Source organism: Phasianus colchicus, chromosome 29 (genome assembly GCF_987193195.1).
Source record: "Phasianus colchicus chromosome 29, bPhaCol1.hap1.1, whole genome shotgun sequence".
Taxonomy (NCBI): Eukaryota; Metazoa; Chordata; class Aves; order Galliformes; family Phasianidae; genus Phasianus; species Phasianus colchicus.
In genome coordinates, this window is record NC_143464.1 from 248,385 (window position 1) to 262,523 (window position 14,139).

The 14,139-nt window shown below is 40.5% G+C and overlaps 1 protein-coding gene across 1 annotated transcript; it reads right to left on the reverse strand.

Annotated features, from left to right (window-relative positions):
- Positions 1–11,906: 11,906 nt before the first annotated feature.
- Positions 11,907–13,275, reverse strand: LOC149914410 (uncharacterized). The gene has a single exon (XM_090126340.1). The coding sequence runs from the start codon at positions 13,273–13,275 to the stop codon at positions 12,199–12,201; it is 1,077 nt and encodes a 358-aa protein (XP_089982466.1). The 3' UTR covers positions 11,907–12,198.
- Positions 13,276–14,139: the final 864 nt, after the last annotated feature.

Sequence of the window (14,139 nt, forward strand, 5' to 3'; positions counted from 1 at the left end):
TTTTGATTTAGAAATCAAATTTAATGTATGAAAAGTTAGTATAAAAGCATTTTATTTAAAGCATAGGTTTTGCTAGCAACGATTAAATGAGGGACAATAAGAATATAATATGTGGTTGTTCTGGATTCCCTGAACACAGTACTCCAGTAGCAGTCATAACCATTTTTTCTTTAACAATCTTTCTTTATTATTTGCTTTCATTTTTTTTTCATGTTTTTTTTTTTCTTCTATTTTTCTGTTTATTGTTCATATATCCAGATTAAGTCTTTAAAATAAAGTCCTTTGTGCTAGATTTTGAAATTATTAGTGGAGTACTAAGTGTTTTGAGTTGTGTTATTTGACTTTGGTGATTGTTTGCTATTCTAGACCAAATGGGTGTAGTTTTTGGTATGTTTGTTCCCAAGAACTAGTATTCTGTCATCAAAATTACTAATTGTTATAAATTATGAGTGGATATGAATTTGTATATGCACCATCTACTCTTTATGACCCTATGGTCCATTATACCTGAATTCAAATATAAAAATAACCATTATCAGAACATTTGATTAGACTTTTATACAAACTTGTCTAATCTAAGTACATATTGCTAGAAGATAAATGGATAGCGTTAGGACAGTATACATCTCATACTGAAGTGTTTTAGGAACCTAGGACAAATTATGTTTCTGAATTCAGGTATCTTTCACCAGCTGAGGCACACTCAGGCATTTTGTCTGTCCAGCAGTTGTTGTCTCATCTCATACCTCCTTCACATCTACAGAGCTATAGGGATGTCTTTGTTACTTAAGCATCTCTGGCACTAAGTACCCTAATTCAGCTTTTCTAACTAAACATAGTTTTTACCTCAGCTCAGAAATGCATCTCATTTCTGAAATGAAATGCATGCCATTTGCATTTCAGTTATATCTAACTATATGTGTATTATGTTGAATATGTGTTCAGAAACATATGTAATGAATTCAGACTTCTGTGTCTCCTTTTCTCTCTATCTACTGTGTTTAGGATTGAACCTCTAATGGTAGATGCAGTATGTCAATGGTTTACAGGCCAGTTCAGCCTGGTTCCATGACTAATGGGTCAGGGGGACCCACAGACCCACACCTTGGGAAAGGGGGAAGGGGAAAAGGGGTAGAGAGGGTAAAGGGTAGAGAGATGGGCCTAAAAATGAAACAACAATGATCTGAGGAGAAAAGTTGATTTACTAAATGAGATATTGAAATGCAAGATAACACAATATAATATAATATAATCGAAATGGAAGCTAAGAAATCAAATAAAATGAAAGTGTCCAAAAAACAAAGGCCTTACTCTAACGCTGAAGGTGAGATGGCTAGGGAGCACACACGCTGTAGAGATGAGCGGAAAGGAAAAAGGAGATGTCTCATGATTTGCAAACAGTTTTGTTTTCCCATCCAAACAGAAAATAAAAACGTAAAGTCCTCTGGGCTATATAGTTGTCTTCTGAGACAGCTATACCTAGAAATATCAACAATCCACAGAACTGGAGCATTAACTCTTTAACTCCCAGTGCACTACTTGATGTTAAGATGTGAAATACCAATTACAAAAATCCTGAAACTGTGATACAGTTGAAATGCCCCATCCCTTGCAGTGGTTGTATGATGTGACAACCTGTATCGGAATGTTTAATTTTGCAAGCTACAGCATCTGACTTACAGGGAGAGATTTCTTCTGCTTCTGATTGCTCAGAACAAACCCATCAGGGAGAGATACATTAATCTTCTGTGATGCAGACCCAAACACGAAAAGTTAGCTAGCCTATTTGCTGTCATTAAGGAAATAAATAAGATTGACTGTCCCATTGCATCCACAGGAGGGGACTTCAGCTCTTCTGTGAGATGCTCAGTAGTGCTCCTTCTCAATGTTTAACACCATCTGCCTCTCCAGTGTGGCATTAAACACAAATCACACCAGGACTACAGCAAGCTATTGGGAGAAAGACTCTACTGGGATTCCTGTTCTTCCTATAGCCCTCCTGGATGCCACAGGAGTGGCTGTTGTCTTATGTGTTGCCTCAAGTGTTCTAATTTCAGTAACAACAGTAACACTTGAGATAGACAAAGTAAACCTCTTAAAAAGCCCAGAGAAGTCATCTGCTGCTTGAGATAGCTTGCAAAAGAAAATTCAGTTGTCTATAAACATGTTCTTTTTCACTCTCTACATTTCTTGGACATGGAGGTTGCTAATGATTTTGCATACATCAGTGCAAGTGCAATTCACCGTAGTTCTGACATACAGTCTGATTGGCTTTAATATATAATTTTATTTTTTGAATGCTAACGTTTATGTAATGACTTTCTAATTGATTTTTTCTTTATAAAGGACCATTGATTCATTCCCTTCAGTGAAACTCAGTTAACTTTCTAAGAGAATTTATGAAAAGAAGGATGTGCTACTGCTACTTTCTTTCTACCTTTCTTTCTCTCTTCTATAAAATGTGTTATTTCTATTCATAAGCAAGCTTCTGCAAAGATAAACAAAGCTAAACAACTGTGCTTTATGTATGAGTATGAAATAGGTTCCTTATAAAAAATGTGTCTCTTCAAAGATGGATTGAGCTCTTGTGGCACTCTTCCTAAAAACTACATATTCATCATGTCTTATGATGTATTAGCATGACAGCTATTTAACATTTGTAACAAGTTATTCTAAGCAATCAGACTGAATTGTACACAGATTATACGAACTGATGTTATTTTACAAAAACAGAAATGATAAATTTTAAATGGAAGCATAAGCTATGGTGTTATCACATTGTTTATGTCATTGTGAATTAAGTTACAGCTGATTTTATATGAAGTACAAAGACTGTGAGGAAGTTTTCTGTTATTGTACAATATACAATCCCAGCTAGATAATAATAAGTAATGAGACTGATAATTGGAAACAAAAACAGAATAGAAACCCACGCTGTTATTTAAGTCTGATTTTTTACACCAGTGACAGAGGAAGAAGATCTAATTAAAAAATATGCCAGCACGTTTAAAACCAAACCTATACAGATATTGCAAATTAGATCACATTGTCATTTTGCAAGCTGTTCCAGACAAACCACCAGTTTGGCTTAATTACGTGATTACTTTGATGTTCTGCAAGTGTATCCGTTTCATCATAATTTGCCAGGAACTTGCAAAGGAGATGACATGCATAACATTGAACTATTCCTTAATACAAAGCAAAAGGCACAATGAGATCCAATTCCTAGAGGATCAAAACAGATATAGCCTAGGTGAAAATAAAGCCTATTTTAAAGAGTAAACATTATTAACTATTGGATGATCTTCTGTAGGGTGTTTGTCAATTCTGTCTTCCATTACTATAAGTTTTGAAATTAAGAGTGAATAACCTTCTAAATGTTTCACTATGACCCTGACTGAGAACTCATTAACTGAACTGTTTCATAGGAGTCTGTCCTGTGTCTACTAAACTTCTTACTAGATTATCATAATGCTCTCATTTGGACAGTGAGTCTCTCTTTTAATAAATAAATAAATAGTAATTATTTATATTTTATATTTTAAGAGAGATGTAAAAACAGTGCATCTATTGTTTTTATTTTTAAAGGATCAGTACAAAAATTTGTACTGAGAACAGACTTCTGAGGGTATAATGGATATTATCTCCTTTTTACAGACAGAATGAGTTTCATAGACATTGAGTTGTTAGGTCTAAATTCAAACAGTATGCGAGCAACAAAATGAAAACTTCCAACCACCATTCCTGGCTCCGGTGCTTGTACCATTGCATTACATGTATTTGCAAAGTTTTATCAAACCGCTGTAAAGATGTTTCCTGCAGGTATTCTGAACATTTGTAAACATGGTTTCAAAGTACTCTCAAGCTCTATTTTAGTTTTTCTTACACTAATTCTAACAGAATGGATAAACTTCACTGAAGAATAGCTATGTATTAATAGTGAAGATCATATTACTAAGCTAGTTATAATATTAAGCTAGTTATAATAAGAATAGCTGTTCTTACTGGAAAAGGGAAATATTCATTTTATATATATGGAAAAATATACACAAGATTCACCATTTTTTACCAATCCTTTCCTGGGGAATTTGGGTCTTTGAATAGCAAGAAAACCACACTCCTCTGTGCTGTTATAGATCCTTTTAACTAGCAAGTAGGTGATGTAAAACAAACATTGGGCCTTTAACTTTGTATATTAAAATTTCCGTTGCCTGCTTCTACACCAGTAAGAAAACATGAAACCATTAATAGCAGAGATGCACTCTGTTGGTATCTAAATTTTCCTTTATTCAGTCCATAAAGGCTATCATCTCAACTCATTGATACAACTAGCAGCCTGATACAAAGCAAAGCTAGACTCAAAATATCACCACTTCCTTTTTTAAAAAATCCTGACTGCCGAAATTAATAATAAGAAGAAAGACATACCAGAATCAGATAAATCAGATACCTCATGCTGCATAAATTAACAAATGACTTGTAAATAACTAGTTACCAATTGACTAAATGTTAAATATTTTAAGATTTGTAATACAGTGTAAAATTAAGTTTAGGAAAATTCTGTTGCAAATAAATAAACTTGAATCTTTTAGGAATTGTTTTCCATCTATTAGTTTTTGTTTTTTTTAAAAAAGAGAGAGAGAGAGCTGGAGTGGGGGAGAAGCTAGCAACAACATAACAACATAGTACAGTCATTTCTTAGATTTTAGGTGAGGGAATAATGTACGCCCTAGAAAAGCAAGTATACTTTTGAGTGAGTGTACCAAATTCAGGTGCTGAGGAAGCAGCAAGCACAGATTGCCACAGTGCTGTGAGAAGTGAGGTGTAGCTGCTTTGTGCCAGACACAGCTGTTTCAGCTGGCTCCATTGACCCCACCACAGGGTGCAGTCAGGCCCCTCAACCATGGGCAAGTGCCTTGGGATGAAGAAAGCTTGGAAATCCAAAATGCTGCCTGGCATTAAGAGGAAAAGAGTGAGAAACAACCCTGCAAGTAGCTCGGGGAGGAGGTGCATCCAGCAGAGTTCATTGTGCTGTTCTGGAGAGCCTGTGCTGAAGCAGGGAAAGGTGTGAGGAGGAAAGGTCAGCAGAGACGATCAGCTCTGAGACAGTTAGAAGGGTCAGAAATGGAGGGGTGGCGTAGGCCTGAAAAGCAGGCAGTAACATAGGCTCTGTGCTCTCTGTGTTTGTTTCTCTCCATCTCATGTTATTTGTTTGGAAACAAATTACTTTTCCCCAAGCTAAATCCGTTTTGACCACGATCACAATCTGTAAGTAATCTCTATGCCATCAGGTTTTCACTTAATTTGCAAATTTAGGAAACTATGAGCTACAGTGTTATGACAGAATATATTCCCCACATAACCTGCAGTGCTTTAAATAAGCCAGTCTAAAAATTCTGCAAATTAAGTGAATAGTTTACTTAAAACATTTTAGTTTTAGTTAAAACATTTTAAAAAAGAGAATGTTGTTTTGTAATATCTTTTTTTCCCTCAGTTCTGTTTCTGTGCATCTAGATAGCCATGTTATCATTGTATGTATTTCCAAAGCCTGAGACAAAGTTCTATTTGGCTTTTATTGATTATTTGAAATCAATTTTTAGGGATCAGATCCATCATATAAACTATATTTTAAATATTGATTATTTTAACATTTGAAATGCAAAGCAAGAAAATGTAAAGCTTGAAGTGGCAAAAGAGAGAGGTTCTGTGGCTAAGACAAGTTTAGAAGTGAGGATGTCCAGACTCCACGCCCAGTGCTGAGGTTTTTTATTAACTAAATATTTGGCAAAAATTTGTATTCTAAATTTTTAAAGTGCCTAGTCTCACATCTCTTCAGTGTGCTCCCCTGCTTTAATCAGACTGTTTCCTCACCTACAAGTGGTATTGCTGATTAGTTCTCTCAAATTTTACATGTACATCTAAGTGGTTTTTCTTCATTTGAAAAGAAAGCACAATTCTCAGAATGTTTGGCTTTACATGAAATCATTGGATGGCCTTGCTAAATCTGAATAAATGCCATGGAGCAATAAATTTAATAAATAAATCACAAAAAATAAAAATAAAATAAAAATAAAAATATGTATTTGAAATGAATCTTCTACGGGTATCTCAACCAGAAAAGGTGAGTCCAAGAGGGTGTACCCCCCCGAAAGAGTGACACAGGCAAGATGGTAAGAGCAGATAAGGAGAAGGCTGAGGTACTCAAAAAATTTTTACCTCAGCCTGTTCTGATGAGTGCACAGCACAGCACACAGCCCTCAAAATACTGGTTCACAGTGAGGGGATTGGAGAAGAAACATCCTTCCCACTGTAAACAAAGATCAGGTTCAGGATCACCTGAGGAATCTGAACATCCACAAGACTATGAGTCCTGATGAGATGCATCCCAGAGTCCTGACGGAATTGGCTGATGTAGTTGCCAAGCATCAAACATATTAGAAAAGCCATGACAGTCAACTGAATGCCCTGATGACTGGGAAAGATTTGGAAATGTTTCTGGAAAGGTTTCTAAAAATCTATATAAAATTTCTGACTATTGCTTTTCTTCTTTATTTTATTTTATTTTATTTTATTTTATTTTATTTTATTTTATTTTATTTTATTTTATTTACTTATTTTTTATGGTGCTGAGTAGTGATATTTAGAGAAGGAAAAAAATATATATAATTAAACAAGTCAGGAATTAGCAGGTAAAGCTTAGCAAAAAAGAAGGAAAATTACTACTGTTGCTATTTAATATTAATAAATGCCTAACTTTCTAGCTGTAGCTGCAGTACTCTCTGAACATGTCACAAGGGAAGAGAACAAATATAACTATTCCAAACTATTTTAGAGTCACTGAAGTCAAGAGTTCATAAGGTTGATGAAGTTACCAATGATGGTTTTGACGTAGGAAACCTCTAGTCAATTTGCCTTTCATTACTCCTAGTTGTACTAGGAAAAGTCCATGCTCCAAAAATAACTTCCTTAAGAACTTCTCAATAGAAGATCATGGGTTAGGAATCTTCTACTGTAGGGTTCAGGATATGAGCAAAAGGATCTAAACGTAGTATAGCAATGGGAAACATCAATGAAATGCATGTGGATCCTTTCTAGAACTCAGAGATTAAAAGAGCTCTGAATGCAAAAAGTTATATTAAAACCCACAAGCAGATGGAAAATTCATATCAGAAAGAGTGCCTTGAATATATTTATTTCAAATATTCCTTTCATACGCATCAAAAAAGTACTACTGATTGATCCTCAGAGGCAGAATTACAATCTGTGACTGTCTTCAAACATGCTTATATGTCCTTCCACTTGAATATGAAAGCTGTTCTCCTTCCTAGGAAAATGAAGACAGTTCTAAACACCTGGTCTTAAGTAGCTTAAGAAAAAGAAAGAAAACAATATAATGAACATAAGATAATGGAAGGTAGGTTTATTTGTTTGTTTGTTTTAAAGTAAATAATCTGATTTCATGCTTCTGTTTCTTTTGAAGCTTTATTATTTCAGGAGGTTTTTGTTCCTTTGGAAGAGATACTATTCCTCTGTGATTTCCCTCTAGTTCTATTCATGTTTATATGAAACAAAGTACTCCAAAATTCAGAAAGTCTTTTAGGTCAAATGCCCCTGAATAGATCTTAGCATCTGAAATAGGAGGACTTCTGTATCTTAGCAGAATAGATTAAGATGTAAATATCATTTAATAACCAGAAAAAGAAAAGAGCAATAGAGAAGAATGACAAGATTTTGATAGAGTGATTTAAATACATCTTTTCCTTACAAAGAAAATGATTTAATCATTTACTGTTATATCATTGAAGCGAAGTGAGAGATTTCTAAAGACTGTTAGATGTTCTGGAACTAGAATCAGAATGAGCTACGTTCATTCCAGTAAAGATAATCTCTTCTTTGATATGTATTTTGTGGATGTTTCAAAGCATTCCTCTTTCCCTGTTCATAATGAAGTTGTTGTCCATGAAGTGCCTTCCTTTCATAAGCAATTCACTCTGCTTCTTTTTGATGTTCCTGTTCAATAAGAACTTGCTCTCTTTCAAAATGCTCTCATTCCATCCTTTCCCTCTAGATTTTACCTTTCTATTTCTAATTGTTCCCTTTCTCTTTGCAAGCATTCTTCTTGCTCATACATTATTTGTACACATTCTCTCTCATGACACTCCCTTTCAGCAATTTCTGTATTCTTTCAGAGTTCAAGAGCTCACTGTATTCTCTCCAGCAGAACCATGTGTTCTTGCAATCTCTTTTCCTTCATCTTTCCAAAAGACAAGATATCCTCTCTACTCATGTATTCTCTAAACTACACTTTATCTTGAATAATACACTCTTTGTTCCTCTACATCTGTGGTTTATTAAACCTTTCCCTTCTAACTGTCCTAGTGTGGCCTTGATTTCCTTTTGTTTTTTTGTAGTCCTTGGAAATTTCACATACAAATGAAAACCAGTCGTAACTGAGGATAATTGATCCTAAAAAGCTTACCGTCAGTATTTTCCCATCAGAAAGGAAAGAATATGAAAAGAGCAAGGATTGCAATTTTGATTCATAGTTATAAATTGAAGATTTTCTATCAAGGACAAATAAAATTCTTTACATTAATATATACCTAAATAAAATATCAAATGTGTGCACTTTTTTACTTCCTATGTCCCTACTGACCATTGCATAATCTCAGAATCAGAGAATTAGATAAACTAAATTGAAGAGATGTGGAATGGCAGTGCTCAGTTTCCATTTAACTCTCACTAGTGTGCTTGCTAGTAACATAATCAAATTCTTGGGTTTCATGAGAGTAAACCAATAGAGTAGTGGAGTCAGCTGGAAGACACTAGACTTTGAGACCAGACTGGTGTACAAAGAATACATGCTGTTCTGAAAAAATTTTAATGGTTATTTAAAAAGTATGCAAGTGAGTGAAAATAGCTAAGTATATCAGTTCCAGAGAGGAAAGGAAACCATGGCTCTTACTGTGCTTACCCTTCACAAGGCTAGAGTTCCTGATACTGTTGAGCTCTGTAGCCCAGCAGCAGTGAGAGGAGAGCTTCTGATGTGATGATTTCAGCTATTGCTAGTTTTCTTCCCATCTCTTTCATTTGAGATCTAGCATTTTTGGTGTATTAACGAATAAAATCGCACAACTCCTTGGGAGACAAACAGTTTTTATTCTCTTGTAACCATTTCAGACTTTCTTTATTCTTATTTAATTTAATGTGGATGAGTCATTTGGTAACTCTCAGAACTAAGGTGATTTTCACAGAATCACAGAATCACAGAATCACTAAGGTTGGAAAAGACCTATAAGATCATCCAGTCCAACCATCCACCTGTCACCAATGGTTCTCATTAAACCATATCCCTCAACACAACATCCAAACGTTCTTTGAACACCTCCAGGGTCGGTGACTCCACCACCTCCCTGGGCAGCCCATTCCAGTGCCTGACCACCCTTTCAGAGAAGTAGTATTTCCTAATATCCAGCCTGAATCTTCCCTGGCGAAGCTTGAAACCATTCCCTCTAGTCCTATCACCAGTTACACGAGAGAAGAGGCCGACCCCCAGCTCGCTACAACCTCCCTTCAGGTAGTTATAGAGAGCAATAAGGTCTCCCCTGAGCCTCCTCTTCTCCAGACTGAACAATCCCAGCTCCCTCAGCCGCTCCTCATAAGGCCTGTGCTCCAGACCCCTCACCAGCTTTGTTGCCCTTCTTTGAACACGCTCCAGGGCCTCAATGTCTTTCTTGCAGTGAGGGGCCCAGAACTGGACACAATACTCAAGGTGCGGCCTCACCAGAGCTGAGTACAGGGGAACAATTACTTCCCTACTCCTGCTGGTCACACTGCTTCTGATACAAGCCAGAATGCCATTGGCCTTCTTGGCCACCCGGGCACACTGCTGGCTCATGTTTAGCCGAGCGTCAACCAACACCCCCAGGTCCATTTCCTCTACACAGTCTTCAAGCCATTCCACCCCAAGCCTGTAGCGTTGCTTGGGGTTGCTGTGGCCAAAGTGTAGGACCCGGCATTTGGTCTTATTAAACCTCATCCCATTGGCTTCAGCCCAGCTCTCCAGCCTGTCCAGATCTCTCTGTAGGGCCTTGCTACCCCCAGGCAGATCGACACTTCCAGCCAACTTGGTGTCATCTGCAAACTTACTGAGGGTGCACTCAATGCCCTCATCCAGGTCATCAATAAAAATATTGAAAAGGACAGGCCCCAGCACCGACCCCTGGGGAACACCACTCGTGACCGGTCGCCAGCTGGATTTAGCTCCATTGACCACCACTCTCTGGGCTCGACCCTCCAGCCAGTTCCTTACCCAGCCAAGAGTGTACCTGTCCAAGCCACGGGCTGCCAGCTTCTGCAGGAGAATACTGTGGGAGACAGTGTCAAAGGCCTTGCTGAAGTCTAGGTAGACTACATCAACAGCCTTTCCCTCATCCACCAGGCGGGTCACTAGATCATAGAAGGAGATCAGGTTGGTCAAGCAGGACCTACCCTTCGTGAACCCATGCTGGCTAGACCTGATGCTCCAGTTGTCCCGCACTTGCCGCATGATCTCCCTCAAGACAATCTGCTCCATAACCTTCCCTGGCACCGAGGTCAGGCTAACAGGCCTGTAGTTCCCCGGGTCCTCCTTACAGCCCTTCTTGTAGATGGGAGTCACATTGGCAAGCCTCCAGTCTTCTGGTACCTCACCAGTCAACAAGGAGCGCTGATAGATGATGGAAAGCGGCTCGGCTATCACCTCCGCCAGTTCCCTCAGCACTCTCGGGTGAATCTCATCCGGCCCCATGGACTTGTGACAGTCCAGTTGGAGTAGAAGGTCTCTGACCGTTTCCTTCTGAATCATGGGTGGTTTAGTCTGGTCTCCAGCCGAGACCACCTGGTCGAAAAGTGGAATATCCTGAGGATAACTGGTCTGACCTTTAAAGACAGACGTAAAGAAGGCATTCAGGACCTCTGCCTTTTCTTTATCCTCAGTAGTCACATTCCCGGCTTCATCCAGTAAAGAATGGAGATTCTCCTTAGTCCTCCTCTTACTGTTGATATATTTGTAAAAGGATTTCTTGTTTCTTTTTATTCCAGTGGCCAGGTCGAGCTCGAGCTGGGCTTTCGCCTTTCTGATTTTCTCCCTGCATATCTTAACAACTTCTCTGTATTCTTTCTGAGTTGCCCGTCCCTTCTTCCACAGGAGGTAGATTCTCTTTTTCTCCCGGAGCTTCAAGAATAGTTGCTTATTCATCCACGCCGGTCTCCTTCCCCGCCGGCTCATTTTGCAGCTCAGGGGGACAGCCCGCTCCTGCGCCTGTAAGACTACCTTCTTGAAGAGCAACCAGTTGTCTTGGACCCCTTTACCCTCTAAGACTGAATCCCAGGGGACTCCCCCTACTAGTCTTCTAAACAGTTCAAAGTCCGCCCTCCGGAAGTCCAAGGTAACAGTTTTGCTGTTCTTCCTCCTGGCTCCACCAAGAATCGAGAACTCTACCATCTCATGGTCACTCTGTCCAAGACAGCCCCCAACCTCCACATCTTCCACCAGACCTTCTCTGTTTGTGAACAGCAGGTCTAGCGGGGCAGCTCCTCTCGTAGGCTCTCTCACCAGCTGCATCAGAAAGTTATCCTCTATACACTCCAGAAACCTCCTAGACTGCTTCTTCTGCGCTGCGTTGAATTCCCAGCATATGTCAGGGAAGTTGAAGTCCCCCATGAGGACAAGGGCTGGTGACCTCGCAGCTTCTGCCAGCTGCTCATAGAACACCTCATCTGTCTCCTCATCCTGGTTCGGCGGTCTATAGCAGACACCCACCAATACATCTGCCTTGTCAGCCCTTCCCCTGATCTTTACCCATAGGGATTCAACCTTATCATCCCCAGCCACAAGCTCAGTAACATCAAAACACTCCCTAACATACAGAGCCACACCACCACCCCTTCTTTCTTGCCTATCCTTCCTGAAGAGCTTGTAGCCATCCATTGCAGCACTCCAGTCATGGGAGCAGTCCCACCATGTTTCCGTAATGGCGACTAGGTCATAGTTTGCCTGCCGCACCATGGCTTCCAACTCTTCTTGTTTGTTGCCCATGCTGCGTGCATTGGTGTAGATGCACTTCAGCCGAGCCCCTCGCCTCATCCCTAATCCCATTGCCGCTCCCCCAGGCTCATCTCTAGCAGGCCTGGTTTTATCCCCTACCCCCTTCATATCTAGTTTAAAGCCCTCTCTACAAGTCCTGCCAGCTCTTGGGCAAGGATCCGTTTCCCCCTTCGAGACAGGTGAGACCCATCAGCAGACCCCAGGCCAGGAGCCGAGTAGACCGCCCCATGATCAAAGAACCCAAAATTCTTACTTTTGCACCATCCTTTCAGCCATGTGTTTATAAGGTGTGTTCTTCTGGTCGTCTCAGCGTCCTTCCCTGCCACTGTAGGAATACAGGCAAATACTACCTGTACGCCTGTTCCTTCAACTAACCTCCCCAGTCTCCTGAAGTCATTTTTCATAGTTCTCAGGCTTCCGTCAGTGACCTCATCACTGCCAGCCTGGACTATCAATAAGGGATAATAATCGGAGTTGCGAATCAAACTAGGAAGTTTCCTGGAAATATCCCTGACTCGGGCCCCAGGGAGGCAGCACACTTCCCTGCGGGTGGGGGCAGGCCGACATATTGGGCCTTCTGTTCCTTCTAGAAGGGAGTCTCCTATGACTATTACCCTCCTTTCTTTTCTGGAGGAGGCAGTCATTAAGCGTGGAGCTGGATGCCTCTTCTTGGGAACACTTGGAGGCAGTTCTCCCACTTCACCCTCAACCACCGCACCCTCCAGTTTCAGGGCTTCAAACCTATTACATAGAGGCACCTGGGGAACCGAGGTAGGTCGGGATGGGGGTCGCCCGCATCGCCGAGCTGGGACCTGATGCCATTCCTCCTCTGCCCTCAAATTAGCTCTCTCATTTCGATCGTGGCAAGGGAGAGGGTCCACTGCTGTTTGGGGGGTGCAATCTCTCTGTCTTTCACGCAGAGAGTCACACCACCAGTCTATCTCCCGCTCGCACTCTCTGATGGCTCTTAATCTCCCTACCTCCTCCCTAAGCTCCACCACCAGGCTGAGAAGCTCGTCCACCTGCTCGCACCTTGCACAAGTGGCATCCTTCCCATTCTCCCCTGGCAGCAGCAGGCTCAGGCACTCCCTACAGCCAGAGACCTGAACTGCTACATTTCTTGGCAGGCCCTCTGTCTGGGTCGCCACAGTCCCCTTGGGGGAAGCCCGCCGCCTGGTAGAGACCATGTTTGAACCTGCGGTCTCGAGGTCTGTCAGTAGGAGAGCTGATCACCTGAACAAAGACAAGGACAAAGCACTGATGTGTCCTGCCACAAGTCACAACTCCCACACCAGCTACTGCAGTAATGTATGAGCAGTGTGGGCTGCGTTCACACTCTGACCACCCTCTCCGGTGTCAAAGGCGGGTAACACCTCGTTCTCACCTGGAGCGATATGTGGGCAGGAGCCGGCTCCTGCCCTCCCAAGAGCTGCTTTTAAATTCCCAATGAGCAGTCAAGGTCAGGTACAAGAGATAAGGGCCAGCTGTTTAAATTATACCGCGATTTGGGCCAGCTCCACCCCTGCTACCTCAGCAGCCCGCCCACAAGCTGCCAGCTCCCGGCGCCGACCACGTGCTTTTTGCTGCCTTCAAAACCAGCCCTAAAAAGAGCTTTTTCGTCGGCTTCTTTGCTATAGATCCCTTCCCCAGCGCAGTCTTACCTGCTCTGAAGCTGGTCTCCTCAGCTTATTCTCCCTTTTTTAATTCCCAGTTACATTGCAATCTGGAAAAAAAAATGATGTTTTGCTGCATAAGAAGTAAAGTGTTTTAGTTTAGTTAGTGTCTCCCACTTTGCTTCACTGACTATAAAAGCATAGATTTCTAATTGACCGATGTGAATACATGAGTAAGTGCTTAAAAAGTTTTTTTTAAAATTAATTTTATTTTTGCAACCCTATAAAATCCTATAATAGATTCTTAGTCCCTATTTCATATGTTTAACTGGGGCACTGAAAGATTGAGTCAAAACTGTCTAACAGTACCAAAGATATAGGATATAGGAAATTAAATGCCAATAAATATGTATTTGCAGCTTATTTGTTGAGCATCAA

What these genes read in the sequence shown, in the direction of transcription:
- LOC149914410 (XM_090126340.1), bottom strand. Translation starts at nt 13,275, where the DNA reads ATGGTCTCTACCAGGCGGCGGGCTTCCCCCAAGGGGACTGTGGCGACC.